The sequence below is a fragment of the Aphidius gifuensis genome, linkage group LG6 (genome assembly GCF_014905175.1).
Source record: "Aphidius gifuensis isolate YNYX2018 linkage group LG6, ASM1490517v1, whole genome shotgun sequence".
NCBI lineage: Eukaryota > Metazoa > Arthropoda > Insecta > Hymenoptera > Braconidae > Aphidius > Aphidius gifuensis.
This window is the reverse complement of record NC_057793.1, coordinates 998,445-1,025,095: the sequence shown is the minus strand read 5'-3', so window position 1 is coordinate 1,025,095 and position 26,651 is coordinate 998,445. Positions and strand designations below refer to the sequence as shown.

Below are 26,651 nucleotides of genomic sequence, written 5' to 3'. Positions count from 1 at the left end.
AAAATTTTTTTTTTTTTTTTTTTTGCATTTTTACTTGTTATTTTATGAATAATAATTTGATGAAACAATCTCATGGAGTTCAGAGATTAGAAATGTCAACTTAACAAAATGACATTCTAAAAATTAAAATTAATTAATAATACAAAAAAAAAAAAAATACTAAATTCATGTATTAAGTGTATATCCGTTTTGAGTTGTAAAATTTTAATTTTTTTGAATTTTAATTTGAAGAAAATAAACATTGCAAATTAGTATATGAAAAATAAAACGATTTAATATACAAGATATTTGTCTCTATTCGGGTAGAAAGGATTAAAAATAAAAAAAAAATTAAATGTTTATAAAAAAAGAGTTGAGAGAGGGAGGTCACTTTCGCTGATGTTCACTGTATGTATTTATTGTATAATTCAATCGCGCAAGGCCTGTTATGCCGTCAAATATATATTTATTTTTATATATATTTTTTTTTTTTATGTTTTTTGAGGTCTTTCAATATTCCGGTTATTTCTTGTACAAATCTCCGGTTCAGCTTTAATACAGGACCCACTTTGGTGACCTAGCTGACTCATCAAGAATTTTTAAAATAATCCTCAATGAATATTTTTCATATGTTTAATTTAATTTTTTTTGTAATTTTAAATTTAACATGATAATTAAAATTTTATTCTTAATAACATGAATTTTGTAATTTATATAGGTATATTTTTTCGAGTGTTAATAATACATAAATAATAAAATACAATTTGAAAAAATATTTTTTTTTTGAATACATTTATTTGAAAATTTTGTGGTTTTTTTTTTTGATTTTTTTTGGCTTTTTAAACTTTGAAAGATGACTGTCATCGACTTTTGATGTTGAGCCGAAATTAATTTACATATATCGCTAAATAATTTGTTCCAACAATGTGATAAATAAATAATGGAAAAAAAAAAAAATAAAAACAAAGATTTATGAACTTTGTTTTGTTTGATAGACTATTATTTTCTTAAAATTTTTACATATAGTTGTGAAGATAATTATAATCCAAGCAACTGACCGAAATATTAACTTGAGAATAAAAAGTCGAGTCGCAAGCTTGTTAATAATTTACAATTCAAATGTACATTAACAATGGTCATCCGGTGACGTATTTTGTAAATTTGTTTTGAGAAATATTGTTTTTAGAATTTTGAAAAATATTAAATGTCATTTGGATTAATAATAAAAATCAATAATATTTTTTATAATTTAATTATTCATATTTCAAATATTATAACCAATTATTATTATAATTTTTTCAATTATTATTGTAATTTTTTTTATTTTTTAATTTAAAATTAAAGTTCAAATTTTATTAAAAATATCAAAACAAATTTCATCATTTTTAGGTCAAAAAAATAAAATTAATATTTTTTTTTTAATAAATATCATTGCAATTATTATTTCGAAAAAAAAAAATAATAAATAATTTTTATAATTTAAAAAAAACAGCTCAATCAGCAAAAATGAAAGAAAAAAAAAAAAAAGAAAAAATTTATTTTTCCCAATTACAGAATGTAAAAAAAAAAAATAATAATATAATAAAAAAAAAAGTTTTAAAAAAACAAAACCACGTGATTGAGTGCAACTGAAAAAATTGTGCCAAAAAAAAAAAAAAAAAAATTTGCAATCATGTAAAAAAATGAGATTAATTTATGATTAGTTTTATTTTCCATAATTAAGTGAGGTGATGCAGGTGAGCAAAAATGTTAATAATGTTTTTGAGAATTGAAAAAAAAAAAAAAAAACATTCAGTGTATCAATTTTTTAAATGAATTTTAAATGTCGGCATATTTATCATTACAAAATTAAGTGGTAGGGAGACAAGAAAAGAATTTAAAGAGAGAAGGGGTTCTTACTTGACAGTCTGTACGAAAATACGAACAGTTTAACTCGACAGATCGTTGAATAAGACTGAAAGTGTCAGTTGATACGCGAACGCCGGACCAAAAATTCGGATAAACAATAATTTTATTAAAAAAAAGTAAATATAAAATTAATAGTTCAATAATATCATCTATTATTAATAAACAAAAATTAAACTAATTTTTTCACAAATTTTTCCATCATTACTTTTATAAATCAAAAAACAAAAAAAATTAAATAAATAATAATAATTATTAATTATTACAGTAAAATAATAATTACTTAATAAATAAAAACAAGTGTTTTAATAATTAAATAGTATTTTCTAATTTTTAAATTAATTTTTTCGCTTAAATTTTTAAATCGCGGGTGATTTTTCAAAATCAAATTCAATCGTCAATATTTGATATAATTTAAATAATAATAATATTATGAATAAATAATGACTGCCAACAGTCGGTCAAGTGTCGACACTTGAGGCGGGTCGTGAATAATAGTGTTTAATTTTGGCGCTGCTATTCGTCGCGCGCCGATTACATTTTGCCATTTGTGGAGCAGTCGGGGACAGCCTCTCGGCCAAAGTTAAGTGGGGCCGTGCCCGCACACAGTTTTTCATATTAAAAAATAATAATTTTTTTTTTTTTTCATTTAAATTAATAAATTTTTAAATAATAATCATTATTTGTATATTAATTCAAACAATTTTCATATATAAATTATAAGTAATTAGTGTGAATATTTATTTTTTTTCTTTTTTTTTTTTTTTTTTTTTGTTTATCAACAATATCATTAGCTAAAATAAAAACAAAATAAAAAAAATGAGCATATCGTTAATTAGATGAATAAATTGAATATAAAATATTTGTCGTAGTACTATTTTAACGTGTTTGGACAGGTGACAGTGAGATATCAGGAATTAAAAAAAGAAAAAAAAAAAAAATTTTAATTTTTAACGGGGTGGAAACGCGGCGTGCCTCGTAGTGTAATTTGAGAAAAAAAAAAACATAATAAATTATAAAAATAATAAAACTAGTCAAATAATAAATAATTGACAAAAGTACCTTGGTGAGTTGTGATATTATTACTATTATTATTCATCATATTTAATCATCAAAATAAAAACTCATTTGTCTATAAATATAAAATCTAAAAATTATTTTTATTATTTTTATTATTATTATTTATTCATGTCTTGATAATTATTTATTTTTAAAATTTTATCAAAAATGTGTCTACATTGTGGTGATAATATTATAATTGATATTTAACTATTATTTTGTGAATAAATTATTGAAAAAAAATAAAAAATAAAACCGGATGTTGCCGAAATATTTAAGAAAAAAAAGAAAAAAAAATTGAGGTTAGGTTGTCAAGTAGACAAAGTATCGATTAGCAATCAGAGCCATCAAAATATTTATTTTCAAACAAAAAAAAAAAGTAAATAAATAATCAATGATTTATCAACAAACTATTATTGTTATTTTTGTGGATAAATTTGTTGTTTATTTTGATTTAAATAAATTGTAAATATTGTTTATTTTTTTTTGATAATAATTTTTTTGTTTGTTGATAAAATGAATGAGCTATTTGAAATTATTTTAATCAATGATGTAAGTGTCAAATGACAATAACTAACCTAGAAATAATATTACACACACAAAGATTGACGTAATAATTTATTTTTATAATATTATGACGACAAGTATCATCGACTTGGTAGTTGGTTGTAATATAGGTTGCCTCAGGTCAGAGGCCGGTAGTAAACTCTCGGATATATTCGGTAGACAAACCGACCAATCACAAATTGCCGATTATAAAATTATAATTATTATAAATTATTTAATTTATAAAATACAGCTAATAATTGGCGAGTCAATTAAAATAATCAAAAAATAATCAGATATGTTTTTTTTTTTTTTTTTGTAAATATACAAATTAATTTGAGATTCATTTTTTTACTATCAGTACTTGTATGATTTGATGTTTATTTGTACTCTGGGAATATTGCCAATTTCATGAGTCATTCATTGTCTCTTTGAGGAAATAAATGTGATAACTTGACTGACCTTTTTAGATACTTGATTCATTCATTCTTGCAGACGCAACAGATATCAAAATAAAAAATTGATTTACAAATTATTTTTTTTTATTTACATTTTAGAGATAATTTTTTATAAAATGTAAATAGTATACTAATTACATATGGCTTCTTTGATAACCCAACTGGCATATGGAAATTAAATTATAAAAAAAAAAAGCAGCATTAATTGATTAATTTAATTCTGTTTTTGGGGGAAAAATTGTTGGACTTTTGTAATTTTAATGAAATAAATTTGTTATTTATTTTTTAATGGTTGTAATTTTAATTAGTTGATGTATTTTTGTAAAATTTTTGTGCAATTAATATGGGATATGTGTAAAAATTTATGGAAAAATCAGTTGGTAACTTGAGGAAATATTATCAAATGAAAATGATCCGGTTATTGCGTAACTCAGACAACTCGTGTTATGCTGGCAAATAATTTTCATCGTTGATTTTTTTTTTTTTTATACTTAAATCACTCAGCTACGGTTTACCGATTGTAACTTTCACCCGAATTATTTGTCTTATTTCAAAGTTGACATTTTTTTTTCTCCTCTAAAAACGACGTATATAATATTACTTTTTTTTATCTAGAAAAAAAAGTAAAAGATAAAAAAATATTTTTAGAATATTTGATAAAAATTGGAAATAAAAAAAAACAGAAATTAAATATACAGACGTGTCATAGTGTTTACGATCATTGGGTGTGTTATCAAAGATAAGGAAAAGGAAAAAAAAAAATTAAAAAAAAACCCAGTGTGTGCATGATGTAATTGAGCTGAGTAATAAGTCGGTGAAAGACCTTTACTTTTCAAGCCAATAAATTTATTATTATTTTTTTATAAATAAATAAAAATATAGCGTTTAAATGCGCACAATATTCTTGTGTTTAAAAAATTATTAAATATTAAATTATTTTGTAATCCACGACCTGCATCAAAAAGACAAAAAACAAATTGAATTTTATTTTTTTATTAAATAGAGCATGTTATTAAATTATCGATTCACCTTTTTCATGACCAAGAAATTATTTAAAATTTATTTATCGATAAATATACATTGTATTTAAATATAATTTGCTTATTTTTATATTAATTTAATTATTATTTTTTATTGAATCATTTAAAAACCTCTTATTGCGCGAAAAAATCAAATGAATATTTAAAATAGAGGGAAAAAATTAATTACAATTGAGATGATAAATAATAATAATTATTAAAATATGAAAACAAAAAAAATTAATTTTAATTGAAAATATAAAAAAAAATAAAGGCTTGTGGGTGATTGCGAGAAAGTTACTACTGAAATCATCGTCACCATGCTGACTATTACTACAGAGTTCACTCCGTAATAAACAGACTCGTGCACACGCGACGCGTGCGATCGATGAATATAGGCGACGGAATGACTGGCTCTATACCAGACGATCAAAATAACAAAAAAAAAAAAATAAATTAATAGAAAAAAAAATAAAGAAAATGTTCATTTAACACGAGACGGCGCCCAATGACTTATGGTAAATAGGACACACACTTTAACAAGCTTTATTATTATTTAATGAAATTTTAAATTTCTCAATTTTTCATTATGTACCCACTGACAATATCGATTGAATAATATTATTATTTTTTATTATTTTGTACTTGAAATTTATCAAGTTTGCATTTTATAAAAAAAATTAAATTTCGTGTTAAAATTTAACTTGAACATTCTTTTGTTATTTAATCAATAAATTTTTATAATTTTATTTTACAGATTAAAGCCAAAATGACGAGTATAGTGGGAAATATAATCCACGGTTATCGAGATTTGATGGACAACAAATCTGGTAAGTTTGAAAAAAAAATATATTTACTATTTTCTAAATTTATTTCGTCATGCAAATCACCAAAATTCTTACAGCTCATGAGAACGTTGCTTTGGTAAATATTGAATCAACGCATACATTAAAAATCCAGAGAGAAAAAAGGATTTTTAAAAATATGGCGAAATACTTCCTAAATGATATTAAATGAATATATTTATATTAAAGTTAAATTCACATTTCGGAAGTTCATTTAAATTCCATTTACGCAATGGAAGTTTTTTTCTTTTTTTTCAAATAATATTTACTGTCAGATGACACATGTCTATTTACTGATTGATTATAAATATCAGGCTTGTCAAGGACAAGTATATTTTTCAAATATTCAGTCCATTAAAAAACAAAAAAAAAATAAAATAATAGCACAAAAAGTTTTTAAACTTTAAAAAAATAATAAAGTTTTAAAGCAAAATTATATCAATGAATTTTTTAATAACAAATTACGTTAGAATTATTTATTTTATAATACAAGCCTCGTCATCATCGAGCAAACAATATCACGATAACTTGTGCATTATAACAAAAAAAAAAAAAGTATAATCATAACATTAAATAAAAAAAAAAATAAGTTGTCATTGTTGCACGGTTGGAAATCGCGTTTCGTGAAAGCGGCACGTGAAGAAAAAAAAAAAAAAAAAGCACGATCAGCGAATGCCAAATCGGAAGAAGGTGCTCGTTTAAATTGCGCCATCGAAATTCCATGTCAGTTGGACAAATGTTTATCGATAGAAACTGAAATTAATAATAAATGAAATTAATTTTGTTTTGTTATTAAATATATTTATTTATTTTTGTAGATCCAAGAGTCAACAGTTGGGCAATGATGAGCAGTCCAATACCAACATTAGTAATATGTTTGTCATATGCATATTTTAGTAAAGTCATTGGACCAAGAATAATGGAAAATCGTAAACCATTTGATCTTCGAAGAATATTAGTTGTCTACAATTTGATACAGACACTATTTTCCATGTGGATTTTTTACGAGGTGGGCTGATAATACACCACGATTAATTGACACAATTTCTATCAATAATGATTTCGTTGAGTGGCCAAAGTGTGTCAAGGATTACGAATTTTATTAAACTCAATTTCGATTTCGATTTGTTTTTTTTTTTTCTATTCATTTCTTTAAATTTTAAATTATTTATCTAATTTTTTTTTTCCTCTCGTTTGTCTTGCTGGTAATGAAGCAAATTAACGTAGTAAAAATTTTTCAATCAAGTTTTAAATTATATATATAAAATTAACGTTAAAGAAAATATAAAAAAGTATGATCGATTAACGAGTCTTGTTTGACGATATCACGGACGGCCACTTCCGACTCGTGTCTTCCAAGCGGCTAATCTAATTTCAATGAAATCCATAACAGAATAAAATCGATTAGCATCATTAAATATATAAAATACAAGCGAATTCATCGACACACACAACTCAATGAACCAACAAGCGTTCTAATTTTTTATTTAATCATTAATTCAACAAAATATATATACTAAAATCCATTTATTAATTTTTTTTTTTTAAACAAATTTTTAAATTATTTTAAATTATATATTTTATTTAGGTCAAAGTATTTTATTTCATTTATTTTTTAAACATTAATTTATATAGTTTTTTTATGAATTATTGATTAGGTAAAATATGAAATAATTTTAATCAGTTTTATCTGTCCTTGTGGATGATGATATTATAATGAAAATTGAAAATATTTTATGACTCGCGGCTATTTTTATTTTGCTATGATGTGTGTTGATTGAAAAAAAAAAATAAAATAATGATAATAGCAATAATTGTTTAACGTAATATAAAAAACGTTATATGTTAGAATTTTTTTAGAATATTTTTCTTACAAAGAGTTATAAAGTGCATGCATAAATACATGTCGGATAATCATGATGATTGAGTACATATTGTTGACGAGTAATAATATGTCTTTTAAAAAATATAAAAAGCTAGAAAATTGTCTATTTGTTTAGCTACTTAAATTATCATTTTGCGGAGATATAAAAATAATCATAAAAATATTATTTTTTTTCACCACAAATTATTATAATTTATGACTTTGACATTGAGCCATCAAGTGATCATTTTTAAAATTCAAAAAAATATTTATTTTTTTTTTCAATGACTGTTGTTTACTTTTATTTACACTTTTATGTTTTCAATAAAAAAAAATAGGTTGAACTTTGTATTTGGAATACTTAATTTGTCTGAATATCATTACAATTATTTTTTATTTTATTTTTTCAATATCATAAATTAATTAACAAATTCAAATATGACATAGTTAAATAAAAAAACGACAAATTATATTTATTTATTTATTTGCAATGTGGAAAAAATTAATCAGCAGTTTAATTAAAAAAAAAAAATAAAGACACAGAAAATGTGGCTTTGTAACTCGACATGTTCAACCTTGATACACTAATTTACAAATTAATTGGTAGGTGGAAATTTTGTGTCATCAAATTCCACACTTAAGTTAATTATTATTATTATTTTTCAATTTATTCAATCGTTGAAAACCTTGAATAAATATATATTTAAAAATTCAAGTTATTACTCATTTTTTATTTTGATTGCAAGTCAATTTAACTTGTCAAATAAATATTTGCAATAAGTAATCATTTAAACAATTTAAAAATAATATCTATGTCAAGATTAATTTATGTTGAATATATTATAATAATTTTTATTATTTTTTTTAGTATTTGATGAGTGGCTGGGCGAAGGGATACAGTTTTAGATGTCAACCAGTTGATTATACAAATAATCCTTTGGCAATGAGAATGGCCAACACTTGTTGGTGGTATTACTTTAGTAAATTCACAGAATTCTTTGATACAGTAAGTTTTATTATTTAAAAAAAAATTTAATATTTACAATATTGTACTTTGTATTTTGATCAAATTTAATCTTATATTTTTATATGTCATCAAGTTTATTAAACAACTTGATAAACAAATTTTTTTTTCTCTCATTTATGTCAGTTTTATTTATTTATTTTTTTTGTAATTTTACTTATTGTTACATAGTATTTTTTTCAAAATTATATTTGGCTATATGTTTTATTCAATAATTTATTATCAACTGATTTATATTTTTTAATTTTTATCCTCAATAACAGCTATTAAAAAAAGATCGACAAACTGATAAAATATTTTGCAAAATATATCAGAAAAACGGTTTAAAAAAAAAAAGATTTAATTTGCATTAATTGGTCAGTATTAAACAAGATAAAAATACACAAACAATTTAGTAATAATCGTCTGAAGATAACTTTCATTTTTGATAAATATATTTTAATTTCAAGTCATCTCAGCTCGAAGAAATAAGTTGAACAGATCAAATGTTATTTAATAAATAATTCTGATTGAAAAATAATCATAATACTTGAAATATATTTTAATTTAAATTGGCATTATAATAAAATATTTTTTTTTTGTTTATTTAGATTTTCTTTATCTTGAGAAAAAAATATGCACAAGTATCGACTCTTCATGTTATTCATCATGGAGTTATGCCATTTTCTGTATGGATGGGATTGAAATTTGCACCAGGTGGTCACAGTACATTTTTTGCTCTTCTAAACACTTTCGTACATATAATAATGTATTTTTATTATATGCTTGCTGCAATGGGAAGTGAATATCAAAAATATCTTTGGTGGAAAAAATATTTAACTTCATTTCAAATGGTAATATTCATTTTCACTAATTAATATACATATTTGCATCTTGATTTTAATAATTAATATTTATTTTTTTAATTATAATTTAGCTTCAATTTGTCGCAATAATGGCACATCAATTTCAATTATTATTTATTGAATGTGATTATCCACGTACTTTTATGATATGGATTGGTCTTCATGGTGTTTTATTTCTTGGTTTATTTTCTGATTTTTATACTGAAAAATATGGTAAAGATGTACGTAGAAAAGGAAATAAAAATAATGGTGCATGTATGCCAATTGATGATAGCGATTCAAATCCAAAAACAAATGGTGTTTCAACATATACAACAATTTATAATAAAGAATACAATAGTTGTTACAGTAATGGTACAAACAATGGTTATGTTGCCAATAATAATACTGAAAAAAAATTGGCTTAATTATAATTGTTTTAATAATTAATAAAAAAACATTATAAAATGAAAAAAAAAAAAGGCTACTAGCCAAATTAACGAGATAATAAGCCGGGGTAATAATATATCAAGATGTCATACTGGAAATTGACAAATTTTTTTTCATTTTACATTTAAAAATTTATCATTTCCAGTTAACTTGATTTAAATTTCGATTTTTTTTTTTTCTAATTATTATTTTATTGGTTTATTATTCAAAAACCCGGCTATTTGATCAAATACACTAAATGTGCGTATCATATTGCTTCAAGCAATAATTGAAAAAAAGAAAAAAACGTACTTTCAAATGAATATTTCTTTCTTTTTTTTTTGTCTGACATAATCGTTAGGACACAACGCTGTCTTTTGTGAACGAATGAATAGTTTATCTTGTGTTGAAAAAAAAGCAACAAGAAAATTAAAAAAAAAAAAAGGTATGACTGTGCACAAGTGTTAATGATGTTTTATTTTTTATTATAATTATTTTTTTCTAGTGAATAAGTGAATTGGAATGTCAACATAATATTGTGTGAACATAAAAAAAAATCGAAACCTTTTTTTTTATTTTTATTTCGATATAAAAAAATAGTATTTATACTATCTAGATAATTGTAATAACTTTTGGCGAATATTCTCATCAATGAATGCTAGCCAAATGAAAAAAAAATAAATTGAAAATAATAAAAATAACTGATTAATTAAAAAAAATGAAAATAATAAATTTCATGAATTATTTCTTGGACATTTTTGTCGCTTGTGAATGATAAAGAATAAAAAATTATTGTAAAAAAGATTTAAGAAATTATATATATAAAAGTAAAATGAAAAAATGCCATAAAAAATTGACAGTCTAAAAATATCGTGATTTATTATGTAAATAAATCATTCGCAATGTGAATGCTTTAAATATATAAAAAAAAATATAAAAAATAAGTGCAAAAATACAGCACTAATTCTAAATGTTTTCTAGGATTATTATAAAATGGTAGATTATCGTACGAATCGAGGTTGGTCGTATCAAAAAAAATAATTAAAAATTCAATTTAAAAAGAAAAAAAAAAACATTAAAAATGTAATTAAAACGCACAATTGTAAAATTTTATTATAAAAAAACAAGTTAATAATAATTAACAAAGATTGGAAAGTTATTTTAATGTAAAAAAATATGATAAATAACTGACAATTTGTAGCTCGTTGTACTTTACATCACCATTGTTCCAACTGTGTTCAAATGCTACGCTTTTCATCAGAGGCATTTAATCATAATCTTCGAAAAGAAGACAATTGATTTTACTAGGCAGCTATAATAAAAAAAAAAAATTAAATAATAATTATAAAAATGAAAGTGATAGAAAGAAAAATAAATGATTAATCCGTGCCTCGATTCGTGGACAAATTCCTAAAAAATATACGAACCATAAAAAACCTCATGGAATAATTAAAATATAAAATCCGGATTTACTTAAATATAATGATCAATTTATCTGTTTTTTTTTTTTCTACAATATAACTCAGTTTATACAATTCAATTTGTTTTTTTTTACACCAAACAAATTAATACTAATATCACAAATTTACGTGTTTTTTTAAATTAAATTTTTCAACTCACAAACTTGTTTAAGAATTGTTTTTGTTTTTTTCCATCAATCGAGGATATGAGGTTGTCAAATAATTGGCTATTGGCTAACTCGATTAAAAATAATAAAATAATTATTTAAATTAATCATCTTAAACAAGCTTTGATTGAATCTTTTTTTTTTTTACCAATTGTGTGGTTCCATGTGAATGTGTGATATAAAAAAAAAGAAAAGAAAATAAGTAATTTAAAACGAAACGAAATAATAAAAAATATATATATGTTTTTGCTTTGCAAGTGGATTAATATGATGGCTTTTACTTTTAAACTATCAACGTTAGATAAAAACATAAAAAATATCCAGATAGCTAAATTGTTGTCAACAGAAATTATACTATTTCTATTTTTTATTATTCATATTATTTATTTATTTTTTGATTTTTTTTGTTGTTTGCTTTTTTGTGATTGTTGTGTATTTCCAGAGTATTTATGGTACAAACTTACGACTCGTTGTGACGAAGCCAAGCCGCCGAAATATGAAAAATAAAAACGAATAATTATCAAAATTGTAATATCCAATATACACAATTATTATTATCAATAAAAAACGAGCTAATTTTTAAAATATCACTACTTTTTTGAAGATTAAATGAAAATATTATTAATTAAAACAAAAATGTATACAAAGTCGATATGAATTATTGATTGTTTTATTAATAAAAATTTTGTTGATATTATTTTGGAGAAAATTTTATATAAATATATATATATTTATCGAGATAATAATGTACTCGAGGGACCAATGATTAACTCGAGGATATTCCCAAACATGAAAGTATAACATTTTTTTTTTTTTGTAGCTCTATTTTTTTTTAAATATTGTATATTTATTTTTAATTCACGATGTGCAAATAGATGGCAAGCCTTTGACCTCGTTGAACAAAAAAAACAAAGCATTTACAATAATTATTCACATGATAAATATCGATGAAAAAATAAATATAAATGATTGAAAATATCAAGTAAAAGTCTTTCAATGTGTGTGGCATCGTCACGTACTCAAATTTTAAACTCTGTAATAATTATTTTATTAATTTTCATTATATTTTTGTACATAATATTACACCGATAAATAAATAAATAATGAAATTAAATAATAATTATTAAGTACATGTTATTTTACTAAAATTAAGTATCATTTCGTTTTTTTTTTTTTGAGAATAATTAGTTGGCAATATAGACATTATTGTTGAACGAATTTTATGATTTTTAAGAGGCAAATTAAACTTTGATTTTTGACAAAATAAAAAAAGCTTTTAAGATTAAAATTAATTGTTTTTTATTAAATTTTATTTTGTTATTTTCAATTGTTGTTTTATTTGTTTATTTTTTTCATATAAAATTTTATTATTCTACTTAAAAATGTTTTATTTGAAATTTTTATCTTATCTTTTTGAAAAATAATAAAATTCGTTTCTTCAAAATTTTAAAACTAATTAGTTTTGTTTTTTTTTCATTATTAATTTGTCATTTCTATTTTGAGAAACTTTTATCTTTATTTTTTTCGTTGTTTTCAACTTATATCATTGAAAAATTTCACCTAAAAAATATAAATTTCACCATACAAAAATTTGATTCAATCGAAATTTAAAAATCGAAATATTTAAAAAGTAATTACACTGAAATTTCGAATTTGAATAAAATCAACTGAAAGTAATTTAACCATACGTATATATTCAACTCACCTAAACTCTTATCTAATCAAACTTTAAATAAAAAAAAAAAATAAAAAACGCATACACAACGACACTCTCGTCAACAGTTAACTCAATAAATCACCAATACAAGCAAAATGAAATGTCATATTGTAAACGTGTCAAATAATAATTATTATTTTTAAACAAAAAAAAAAACAGCTTAGTAGAATCAAATTTATAAAAATACTCGAAATATTGATAAGAAAAAAAAATATAAAAATACAAATGACTGATAAAAACTATTAGTGTTTCTAATTTATAAAAATTAAAATAAAAAATTTTTAATAAAAATAAATATCAAGAAAAAAAGTTGAAAAAAAGTTGAAACAGTTTCACTTTGTATGATGTATTTTTAAACTTAGAAACCAAGTGTGAGTGTTACTCGAAATATTTAACGTAACTCATAAAATTTTACAATAAATTATTAATTTTTTTTATCAACTAAAAACAAAATATAAATTTTTTTTTCACATATAAATAATTTAATAACGTTTAAAGCATGTGATAATAATTTTTTTTTTAAATCAAGTTTTGTATTTTATTTGTTTTGTTATTATATCAAAAAAAATTTATTAATTATTTTTTTTTACTTGATAAATGGTTGATTGCTGTGAGATAAAAATTAATTTTTAATTTTATTCATAATTTTATTTATGTTTATATTTATGTTAATTTTTCATCGAGTTTTTTATTTGCGCAATCATTGTGATTATTGTGGAATTTTGTTGTTTTATTATTATCAACTTGGTAAGTTAATTTTGATTTATTTAAATAAAAAAATTAACAATTATTTTCTATTTTTAATTTAAAATTATAAAACAGTTTATTTAAATGTTACTTTTATTTTAAAAAATTAAAAGTCATTGAGTTTTATTTGATGTCATTGAACTGCGTGTTATCGTTTATTCAAATTTACAATTAGATCGTTAAATATAATTAAATTTGAAATTAAAAAAAAATTATTTAGCAAATGTAATTATAAATTTAAAAATGATAATAAAATTTTATTAAATTATATTATTTTTTATACGAATATTCATTTATCTTATAAATTTTTAATGCGAATTTTTAATAAGCCATGTTGTTACAGTGTTTATACTGTATTCAATTACACTACAATATTATCAATTGTAATTTCTTTTAATGACGTATACAAATGACAATATTGCAAAATCATCATATTAAAAATTTCGAATAAAAAATAATAATTTATACATAACTGAAATAATTTAAAATAAAAAGGTCTTGAACTTAAACTTTTTTCCCTGCATTTACGACATTGTTGCGAGTCTAACTGTCTAATAAAATAAATAAAAAATTTGTAATTAATATTTTATTAACACTAGAATATAAACAGATAAATTTTTTTTATTTCAAATGAATTTATATAATAAATAAATTATTTAATAAAAACTTGCTACAGTATTATGTTACATGAGATATTTAACTTGGAAAAAAAAATTATTTACTATCAGTTTGTTTCGAATATTGTTGATTGGTTTTATAGATTTTTAAAGTCCATAAATTTGTGATATAATTGTTTAGGTATTTAAATATATAAATACATAAATTGATTTAAATTTAAAAAATAACTTTCGCTTGTTAGGAGCGAATTTAGTTTTTTTTTTAAATTAAAAATCACCTTCGTCCCTGGAAATTTTTATGATGTAATTTTTGCAATAATACAAGCACGATATAAATTTTTTGTTTGCTCATCGTGTATGCAACTACATACACTCCAAATAAAAATAGTAGGTTAAGGCCATTTTAATTGTTCCATTAGATAGTTGAAATTTTTTATCTTTAAAATCGAAATGGTAGTGTTACATTTAAAAGAAAATCATGAAAATCGAAATAATCATGGATCGTAAAATTACACACTTATGATTTTTTAAATTTTACATTAATTTTATAATTTTAATTGTTTTTTATAAAATAAAAGTCAAATTTGTTTATCGAAATTTTTAAATCTTGGAGAAATTAAATTTATGAAATCGATTTAAAAATTATTGGAAAATTATTTTTAATATTTTTATTTTGATTTCTTTTCAATTTTTAATATTTTAATTGTTTTATTAATATTTTAATTTTATTTTTGTCTATTCACATTGTATGCAATAATATACGAAATTTGCCAATCATGTTTCTTTGAACTCTGCAATTCAATGAATTTTAATTCTGAATAATTAATAAACCAATTTTTAATTGTTAATCAACAGGAAATTTATGTGAAAAAAAATTAAGTTATCATTCGTTTTTATAATAATATTAATGAATAAATAAATAAATAAACAAAAATTAATATTAATATTATTTTTTTAGAAAAAAAAAAAAAAAACAAAAATTTTTTAATTTTTTTTTCATTGTTTAATTATTAATTATTCATTTAACTAAATATTTTTTATAATATTTTGATAGTTTAAATTTTTCTTCATCACGGATATCGATTGAAACTAATATTTCGAATGACGTAAATTATCAAAAATTTTTTACGATGTTTACTAAATATTAAATCCTGTTTTTATTTTATAAAAATTTTTAAATAAATTATCTACCAAGACATCTCATTCATTTACAAAATTATCATCATCAACAACAACAACAACAAAAACAACAACAATAATAATAAAATTTACGAAAAAAAATAAAAAAACTTTAATTGTTGGCTTTTTTTTTTTCTTTTTTTTTTCATTTTTAAATGTCGTGTTTGTTTATTTTTTGATAAAGGAATATAATTTTTAATGTTTTTTTAAATTCAATCCGTTAATTATATACGAAAAAAATTTTTTTATTTCACTGGGTTAATCAAAATAATATCTAGTCAGTCGAATTTTTAACGTGTCGTTGATCTTTTATGGAAATTATTTATGTGTCCTCTTAATGACCTTGAATAAATAATTAAAATAAGATAAATATATTTAAATTTTTTTGTTTATATTATTTAGTGACTAAGGTCATGACAACTCTATAAATTTTAGATGAAATAGTTTCAAAAAAATTATCAATTTTCTTTATTTTATTTATCACTGGAATTTGACCACTAAAAATTTGAAATGTATCTTCAAATTAACTTTTTTTTTGCACTATTTAATTTATTATTAAAAATATTATTATTATATTATTATTATTTGCCAATGTTTAATCTATTGAACCCAATAAAAATACAAAATTTATATAATGTTTATTATTTTGTAAATCAATGTCAAAGATTATAAAAAAAAAAAAAAATTTCAAATTTAAAAAACAAAAATACATAGAGCTTTACAATTAAAATTGCCGATGAAATATTCATTCGAATCCACTTTGTTTTTATCATTTTCCATTACAATTTTAATTTGCAACAATAAAAAATCAACCACACAATAAACTAATCAATAAATAATCATTAAAAATTTATAAACTTGTCATTAGTCTATTTGCGGTAATGCACATGTCACAATTCACACACAAAAGTGTCATAAAATAAAAAAAATATAAACACAAGGCCAGTTAAACCTACCTCTCATAATTTCATTCACAAAAAGAAAATATATAATAATAAATTACAAATTTTCCAATAAACAATTAATGATTTAAATAAACAACTAAAATTAAAACCAAAAAAATTTCTTTAACTTTTTAAAACAATTGCCTCTTATTTGACTACAATTAAGCCAAAAAAAATAAAAAAATAAATAAAAAACTTAATTATAATTTATTTTAAATTAATTAATTATAAAGTCAAAAATTTTTCCTGTTTGCAAGTTCACGAAAGGGTCACAAAAACGTCATTAAAAGTCAATCTTAAAAAAAAAGGCATTAGAATAATACAAAAATTTAAATCGAATTGAAAAAAAATAAAAAAAAAATTTTATATTGAGAGACAGGTTGATAAAAATAAGGTGAATTATGCGCATGAACGTATTGTAACAATATATCTATGTATAAATACAATACAACAAAAAAAAAAGTAAAAAAATTGAAAAAAAAAGTTAAAAAAATTTATGAGAAACAAAGTGTATAAGATTTGTGTATGTTAAATTTGACACAAACGTAATATGGTGATAGTTTTATTAAGGTGAAGAGTAAAGAGAAATAAAATAATGATTAATGGACTAGGGGGGTTGTGGGGGGATTATTATTACGGAGGGGCGAATACCAACATGGCGCGTAGGTTAAAAGCAATAGCTCCGGCTTAGCGGCTGTCAGTCTGTAGTTGTCGGGAGAGAATAGAGCCAGTGGCATAATAGTTTTTTTATATTTATTTATTTATTTTTTAATATATACATTATACATGTATACATATTAATATATTAGATATATACTGTCTAGTTTTTATTGTGACACTATTATTACACTCAATAATATTTATTGTGATGGTAATAAAAAAAATATAATCAATACATTTAACTATTTTGATTTTTAATTTTTTTTTTTGATTCATTATAATTTCATTATTTTATACAATATATTTCATCAAGTTTTGATATATATATATTAGTGAAAATAATATTAATTTTTTGGAAATTTTAAATATTATATTGTGATTATATTTTAATGGAAAAAAATTTATTTATATTCAAGTGATTTGTGATTAATTGTGAATGTTTTTTTTCATAATTTTGATATATTTTTTTTTATCTAGTTTATAGAAAATAGTGTCGGTAAGATATTATTGATATTATTGATTTTAAAATCGTTTATTAATTTTGTTAATTTTACATTGCAAATGAAATAGTTTATAAAAAAACTATTTAATTATTTATTTATCTTTTTTTTTTTTCCTTTTAATGCAGCAACAATTGTAGTTTTTTTTTTTTTTTTGTTACGCAACGATAATTATCTACGTAAAGTATGTCGACTGCCGGTGCTTCGTCTGTATTTCAGGTGATTTTTGTAGGAAAAAAAAAAGAAAAAAAATAATAAACTCGTATTTACGTGAAAATTATAAAAAAAAAATTTAATTTTTCATTCATATTTATTTATTTAAAGTATTTTTTTATTATTTTTATTTTAATTTACATGATAGAATATAACGTTTTGTAAATAATAAAATAGCCTCATTCATTTTCGATGCACGTGTACAGATTTATAGTGACTTGGCAATGTATATTAACAATGAATTTTTTATTTTTCTCAATATTTTTATTTTTCCTTTTTCGGTATTAATTTAAATTTAAAAACATTCTCTAATTTATTAGCCTCCTCCTCAACTCCCCCCGCTATTTTCACCGCGAGACAAATAAAAAATTATCCTTGAATTAAATAAAAATAAAATATATTTAGCGGAAGTCAATCTGAGCAAAGAAGGACACTCATTAATTGTCTGGTATTTTTTTTTTTATCATAATCAATAATAAAGTTTCAGTAAATGCCAATTTGAAATTAATCGACAAAGTATTTATATATTTTTTTAAATTAATTGACGTTTACGGTGATCAATGTAAACATGTAAATAATTATATTTTTAGACAAAAGAAAATAAAAGTCATTGTACAATATTGAGTCATTTTGATGATTTAAAAATAATTATTATTAAAATTATCTTAAACTTCCTTGTAATTCATTTAAAAAAAAAATCATTTAATTAACTTTGATTGATTTGTTGAAACTTAATTAGCACAATGTTGTAAATTCATTTGCTAACAATTGTTAATTTTGATATCTCATTACAGCCTCGTGATATGAATTATAAATGATTTAATTTTTTTTTTTTATCATTTATTCATTTGCATGTTGTCTTATTTTGTTTGTAAATAAATAGTAGCAATTTTTTATACACGAGATTGTAAACCAGTGTCTATAATAATCGGTTAAATCGAAAAAAAATATAAGAGTGTTTTTTAAATTACAATTTCATAATTGATATAATTTTTATATTTGAATATTGAAAGTCACCTTAATTACTAATTATCAACTGGTTTCAACAGTTAATTTTTTTTATTAATACTTGAACATGCTTGTTGCTAATTACAAATTAATTATTCATTACCACTTACATTACATTTTTTATACTTTTTTTTTATTCATTCAAATGATTGATTGCATAAATTTACCTAGCGGTTGTATATAATTTTTTTTAAATATTTAAAATTCAAATAAAAGTAGAAAAAATTTACTCAAACAAATTGAAACAAAGTAAACGAATGAAAAAATAAATTGTAATTTTAAATTAGCGCTAAAATAAAAAAAAAAAAAATGAACGTAATTAAATTTTGAATTTAAAATAAATATAAAAATAATATTTTCAAGGGTTTTATTAAATAATAAAAAAAACATAAAATTATTATTTTAATTTAAAATTATGTAATAAAAAATTTAGCTACTTGTAGTTCCTCAAGTCGAGAGACAACTGTCGGATGGTGCTTGATAAATCCAAAAGTGTTTTGATGCGTTAGACCAATGTTAAATGACACTAACAGTCAATGCACTTTCCCCATAGTAAACTTGGTATGTTGCCTACATATCCACCTTGTAATAATAACTAAAAATTATCACGACAAATCCAAAAGATTTGATAGCGAACTAAACAACTTGATATTTTTTCTTTTTCCTTATTTATTTACCTCCAGACTGGATTAAATTTCAATGGAAAATTTTTAAACTCTTTCTGCATTCCAACGAGTTCAAATCATAGAGAGATATATTTTTTTAAATTTTATTAATCTATAGAAATTTTACAATAGGTAAATTAATTTTATATTTTATACACAAATTGAACGTGTTAAATAATTCAATAGACTATCAAGGTTATCATTTCGCAAATAAAAAATATAAAAAAAGGAAGTATATGTAAGGAGGAAAAAAAGAAAAAATAATTCATAAACATGTATACACTTTTTGTATTATTTTTTAACGCAATATTTTGACGATTGTCTCGTTACTACATCGCATTTTTCCTTATGCAACTAGTCACTCCCAATTTGTCTGGCTTCTCCCTTTCTCTCTTTGTATTTAACGAGCCTTTGCACTTGTCTGTCACAACTACTTGTTAAAATTTTAATAAATAATTACTAAAACATTATCTTTAATTTTATTTTTTTTCTAACTTTTTTTTTATTTATTGTTAATTATATCGACACTAATAGACACACAATTATTTATAAATTGTAAAATTGCTACTTGTGTATCATCATGAGTAATTACTAGAAAAAAAAAAAAAAAAAATAGTAGGCTTTTTATTTAAATTTCTAATCACGTAGGATTTCATTCAAGGTTCATTTACACATGACACAAAACAGACTGCAATTATCAATTTATTTTACCTGTGTTTATAAATTTATATAAAAATTTTATTTTTTATTTTAATACACTCAGTAGCTATAATAATTTTCTAAAAATCTAAAATTAATTTTTCATGTTTAATTTGAATTGAAAATTAAGAAATTAATAAAAATTTTAATTTGAAAATTGTAAATGTTGTGTTGAACTTGGTCAATTGAACAAAGTGTCTGACAAAAATATTGTGCAATGAATAAAATTGCACTTGTTTTGTGGTGATGGCCCCTTTTTATTTTCCTTTTTTTTATTTAATTTTTTATACCATTTTTAATGTATACAATTTTCGCAATTCTCAAGTATTTCTCTTGCCTGACGACGTGATTTTGATGATTCAATATAGCGACGTTTTAAAATTGAAATATTTATATATTTATAATAAATTGAAAATATAAGGAAACTTGAATATTTTGAAATGCTATTGAACATAATAGTAAATTAATTTTTCATTACAAATAAGACACACAAACATTCATAAACTCAATGTGAGCTATACAAAGCAGCTATTAAATCAATGAATTGGAACAAAAATAAAAATAAAAAAAACTAGACATTATATTTATTATTCTTCATTGTAAAATTGAATTTATTATTAATTATTCAATGTGGTTATTGGCTATTGAAAAAACAGGTCGTAGGTCAAGTCACAACTTCATTAATATTTAAACTCGTATGCACATCCGTCCACTCAATCAAACTGCAAGAAAATTTAATTATTTATTTAAATAATAAATGAAAAAAATAAAATACTTGAAAATTATACTTGTAATTATTATTATTATTATTATTATTTTAATTGTTATTATGATGCTATTATTTATTTAAAAAAAACATGACGAAGTGAAAAATGAAATTTAAAGTCCATTTTTTATTTGAATTTATTTAATAAATTTCATAATATATTTTTAATTATTGCAGGCTTTGTTATCAATTAATTTTTTTAATTAATCTATGATTTTGAAAATTTTATTTTAAGGATAAATAAATAAATTTCTAATTTTTAGTTACTTAATTATTGTAGAATCTTGCGTATATCAAATAACGTGCAATAGATTATTTATTTATTTCACCTAGTTGTTCATGCAATGTGACAATGGGCTCGATAAATTTATTGAGTAATACATTTTATAAAATAATGTGGTAACTTTTATGTGAGTTAATCGTAACACAATTGTTGCACATCGAAAAAATATATTTTATTTATCCAAGCATCAAAAATATAAATAAAAATATATCATTTATTGTTGCTAATGGAATTTATATTTATTTGTTACAGATTAATTAAAGGATAATTGTATAATTATTGTAAATAATTAAATTATCAAAAACTGGGACCAAAGTATTTTATATTTCAATTTTTGTGAAAATTTTTCCTGGAAATATGTCGATTGTTATGCAGTACTTGGATAATTTTCATGAGATACTTGATACTTATGCCGGTGAGTAATTAATTAATTTAAATTATTTTAATTTTTTTTATTTGTTAAAATTAATTTTTATATTACGTTGTTTTTATACCAGCTGAGAATACAAAAACTTAAAAATTTATTGACAAGGTCGTGGCCAGTTTTATCTGTGAAAGCGAAAAAAAAAAAAAATCAAGGAATTTATTATGACCTTGAAAAGAATAATTATCAAAAATTCAAAAATATATTTAATTCATGAAATTAATATAAATAAAAATTTATTATTAACTGATTTTTTTTTGTTTGAAATTATAAATGAAATTTATTTTTTTTTGCAAATTTGTTATAATAGAAAAAAATAAATTTATTTTAAAATAAATATTTATATTTGTTGTTAAATAAAAAAAATATATTTTTTTTGTCAAAATATATATACAAGGTCTTTGAGCAGGTATTAAAATTTTGGTTTCATGTTATAAAAAATTTATCCTTGAGACTTTTTAGCAGACTATTGTACTGTCTTTGTATAAATCTATTTAAAATAAAGAATTTTTTTTTTTTTTTTTTTTGGTATTTTAAACTTGTTTAAACGTTTAAAATTATTCAGTTTAAATTTTGTTAATAAATTATTATAAATTAATAATTACAGATCCAAGAACAACAAAATGGTTTTTGATGAGTTCACCTTTATATACTGCTGGTATATGTTTGAGCTATGTCTATCTTGTCAAAGTTCTCGGACCAAAACTTATGGAAAATCGTAAACCTTTTCAGCTTAAAAAAGTGCTCATTGCATATAATTTATTTCAAGTTATATTCTCAACATGGATATTCTACGAGGTAAAGAAAAAATGAAAAACATTTTTTAAATTATTTTATACTAACTTATTTAATACAACATGATTTTTAAATGTACATTTTTGAATTTCACAATCAGTAAATACAAATTTAAAATTCAACAAAATATTAACAATAGATTTTAAAGTAAAAAAAAAGTAACAATGCCAACAATGTCAAATGATTTTTATGATAATGATAATTACTATGACATTGAAAAAAAAAATTAGTGAATAATTAATGAATAATAATTTCAATAAAATCACAGAGTCTTGCTTCTGGTTGGTGGAATGATTATTCATTTAGATGTCAACCAGTTGATTATTCAAACAGTCCGAAAGCAATGAGAGTAAGTAATATTTATTCAACAGGAAAACTTCAATATGGAACATTCAATAAATTTTTTTCTGTTATCATTTTTTTTATTAAATCATTTTTTATTTATTTTTCCTTGCTTGAAACATAAATTATTTGGTTTCATATATAATTTTTTTTTCATTGTATTTTTTGAATAAATACAAATTTAGTTGGTGCTTTTTTTTTAGTTTTAAATTACTAATATAAAACTATTTTATTAATATTTTCTTTCTACAGAATTTTTTTTTTTTTTTAAATTTTTTTGTACAATAAAAATGACATTTTTGTTTTGGTAAATTATTTAAATTTAGGTGAATTTTTTTTTCATGGTTTTTTAATTTATAGATTATTTAAATATCAAATTTTTTTTTTTTGGCAGTTTTATTTATGAGCTGTTTTAAATTATTCATAAAAAAATTTTATAATATTTTTTTGTATTATAAAAATATTGTTAAAATATTGTTGAAAATTAAAATTAATTTTAAATAATATTTCAATTTTTTAACAATGTTATTATTTATACAAAAAAATATTAAATAATATTATCTAAAATTACATTCTTTAATTATCTAATTAAAAGTAAATAATTTAAAATTTATTAAATAAAAATCTATTCTTTTCTTCTTTTAATAACTGTTTAAAAAAAAAATTAAAACTCAGCTTAAAAATAAATTGTACAAAATTTAAATTCTTATTCAATAATACCAACAAAAGAATATTAAAAAAATATTTTAAAAAAACCGTTAATGTTTTATTTAAAAAATGTCAAACTTTAAACAATACAAAATAACGGAAAAAAAAATTCAAAAATGAACTAAAACCGTTAAAAAAAAATTTACCAAAACAATGTCATAAACATTTTATATTTTTTTGAATTCAAATAAATATAAAAAAAAAATTTATCCATTAATAATTGTACAAGAATTTTAGCATTGCTGGTGTATATTATTTTTTGTATTTTTTTTTGAATAAATTTTACAGTTGCAAATGGTGAAAGAGCGTTAAAAGGCTCTACAGCTCAAATGACGAGTTAAAAAAAAACACAAATTATTCAAATAAAATAATAAAAGGACATTGTTAAAAAAAAAAAAATTGTATATTTAAATGTTGATGTAGTTGGGTTATGGTTAAATTAACACATGATAAAAGGTACGCGTTCTCTTGGTTGTGGTTACAGATATCAATAAGTGGATGGCTGACTGGTCATTATTCGCTAAGGTGTCAACCTATAGAAAAACAAGATGACCCCCGTGTACTGAGGGTGGGTTTTCACACCTATTAATATATTTATAAAATAAAATAAACAATCACAAGACAGTTGATAATTATAGTTGAGTATGAAAGAACAAACTCGACTTGTAAATTTTTTTTTTTTCTAGTCAATTTCTTCCAGAAATCCATTGTAGAAATTAGTAATTTATTTTTCCATCTTAAAGCTTGATTTAAAAATCATTAACAATAAATATTTAAACAAATTTTTAATGCTCAAAAAAAAGCTTATTTAAGCTACCATAAATTATTTAAATTTATTATACTTAGCTTACGAAAAAAACAAAAAAATCACATAAATCTGATAATTTTTTTTCTTGAAGAAAAAATACTTTTTTCTTTGATATTTTCTTATAAATCATTGGTCTATTTCAATTCATAATTTCCATTTAAATTTTATGCAATTTTAGTTAAATATCATGTTAATATTTAATATTTATTTTCTTGTTAATTTATCATCAATCAAATAAACAGATGGCGCACGCATGTTGGTGGTACTATTTTTCGAAATTCACGGAATTTTTCGATACGGTAATTATAAAAAAATTATGTCAATTAAAAGTTCCTAATTAGTTGTCATTAAAATAAATGAATAATTACAGATCTTCTTTGTGATGAGAAAGAAGACTGACCATGTTTCACCTCTTCATGTTATTCATCATGGAATAATGCCAATGTCCGTCTGGTTTGGTGTCAAATATACTCCAGGTAAATTTAAAAAAATAACAAAAAACAATTAGCTAAATAACAATAATTATTTTGTAATTAATTTCAGGTGGTCATGCAACATTCTTCGGTCTTTTAAATACATTTGTTCACATTATAATGTATTCATATTATCTACTGGCAGCACTTGGTCCATCAATACAACCATATCTTTGGTGGAAAAAATACTTAACAGCTCTTCAAATGATACAATTTTTAGCAATAATACTTCATGCTTTTCAATTAGTATTTATTGATTGTAATTATCCAAAAGCTGTTGTATGGTTTGTCGGTCTTCATGCAGTTATGTTTTACTTTTTATTCAATAATTTCTACAAACAAAAATATGTTAGTAAAGATAATAAAAGTCGAGTTAAATCAGCGGCAATTGACACGATTGAAGCTGTTACTGGTGCATGTATGCCAAATAATATTTCAAATGGAAAAAATTATTCATCGACTAATGGAAAAAGACGAGATGCTGCTGATTATTATGTCAAAGGTGAAATTGCAACGAATGATGTTAATTTAAGAAAATCATACAAAACAACTGATTGATGATTTATCACATTTATATATTCAAATTGCATTACCAAAAAAATAATTAATAACATTGAGAGATACCTAAAAGATAATAAAAAAAATAACAAAAATTTATTAATTATAAAGTTGAATAAAATGAATAATAGTAGAGTGCCATTTAAAAATTATCTAACATGAAGTTAATGGAAAATTGGTACTACGAAAATCGTGATAATCAATGTTTGTTTTTTTTTCTTTTTTTTTATTTTTAAATTTTATATTTTATTATTATTGATAAATAATAATTATCATTGGACAATTATGGTTGAAAATTTTTAAAATCTAAATCTTTTTGTATAAAAATAATCATGTATAATTGAAATTTTTATTTGTTTTTATTTTGTAAATAGGCTAGTTTTTTTTTTTTTTCTTGCTAAGTACGAATTTTAATTTAGAATAATTATTTTTTTTTCTTAATTGACGATGCTCATGACATTGGATTTATACTGTCGTATATTTAAACAATGATTTATATAATTAAAAAATATTTAAATAAATTATTATAAGCTGCGCGTTTTTTGTGTAAAAAATTTTTGTTTTTAATTTTTTAAAAAACGCGATGATTGTATATATGTATAACGGATTTTAAATGTAATGTTCGAGTGAGCCAAACTTGGGAAATCATGGGAATTTATTTTCATTTTGTATGATAAATAAATAAAATAATTAAATTATAATTTCAGCGACTTGAAGTACTTGTTTTTTTTATGAAAAAAAAATCCCAAGGATATTTTTAATCCCAAGGGAAATAAAAACAAAAAAAAAAAAAACTAACCTATGGATTATGTAGATTAAGACTTAGTCTATAATTAGCATTAAGATAAATTAATAACAAAAATAAACATAAAGAAAATGAATTTTTTAAAATAATATTATTTCGATCAAAATTTATTTTATCATTGTTTTTTTGGAATGGCATTGTCTTCTCAGCATTGGCATTGT

At 21.3% G+C, this 26,651-nt stretch overlaps 2 protein-coding genes across 9 annotated transcripts; both read left to right on the top strand.

Annotated features, from left to right (window-relative positions):
- The first annotated feature begins 1,876 nt into the window (after positions 1-1,876).
- LOC122858710 (elongation of very long chain fatty acids protein AAEL008004-like) lies at positions 1,877-12,494 on the top strand. Of its 3 annotated transcripts, none has more exons than XM_044161811.1 (6): positions 1,877-2,003; positions 5,724-5,796; positions 6,630-6,820; positions 8,544-8,681; positions 9,290-9,532; positions 9,616-12,494. In XM_044161811.1, the coding sequence occupies exons 2-6, from the start codon at positions 5,736-5,738 to the stop codon at positions 9,949-9,951; spliced, it is 969 nt and encodes a 322-aa protein (XP_044017746.1). In that variant the 5' UTR covers positions 1,877-2,003; positions 5,724-5,735; the 3' UTR covers positions 9,952-12,494. The 3 variants fall into 3 exon arrangements, with proteins under 3 accessions (XP_044017746.1, XP_044017745.1, XP_044017744.1); XM_044161810.1 differs by having other exon boundaries at positions 1,881-2,950; XM_044161809.1 differs by lacking the exon at positions 1,877-2,003 and adding an exon at positions 5,403-5,484.
- A 4,946-nt stretch (positions 12,495-17,440) lies between these two features.
- On the top strand, positions 17,441-26,392 carry LOC122858703 (elongation of very long chain fatty acids protein AAEL008004-like). 6 transcript variants are annotated; one of them, XM_044161798.1, is made up of 9 exons: positions 17,476-17,654; positions 17,921-17,939; positions 21,830-21,992; positions 22,609-22,799; positions 23,065-23,145; positions 24,331-24,414; positions 24,897-24,953; positions 25,025-25,130; positions 25,198-26,392. In XM_044161798.1, exons 3-9 carry the CDS (start codon positions 21,935-21,937, stop codon positions 25,683-25,685), a joined length of 1,065 nt encoding a protein of 354 aa, XP_044017733.1. In that variant the 5' UTR covers positions 17,476-17,654; positions 17,921-17,939; positions 21,830-21,934; the 3' UTR covers positions 25,686-26,392. The 6 variants fall into 6 exon arrangements, with proteins under 6 accessions (XP_044017732.1, XP_044017735.1, XP_044017733.1 ...); XM_044161797.1 differs by having other exon boundaries at positions 17,441-17,939; XM_044161799.1 differs by lacking the exon at positions 17,921-17,939.
- The last annotated feature ends 259 nt before the right edge of the window (positions 26,393-26,651 follow it).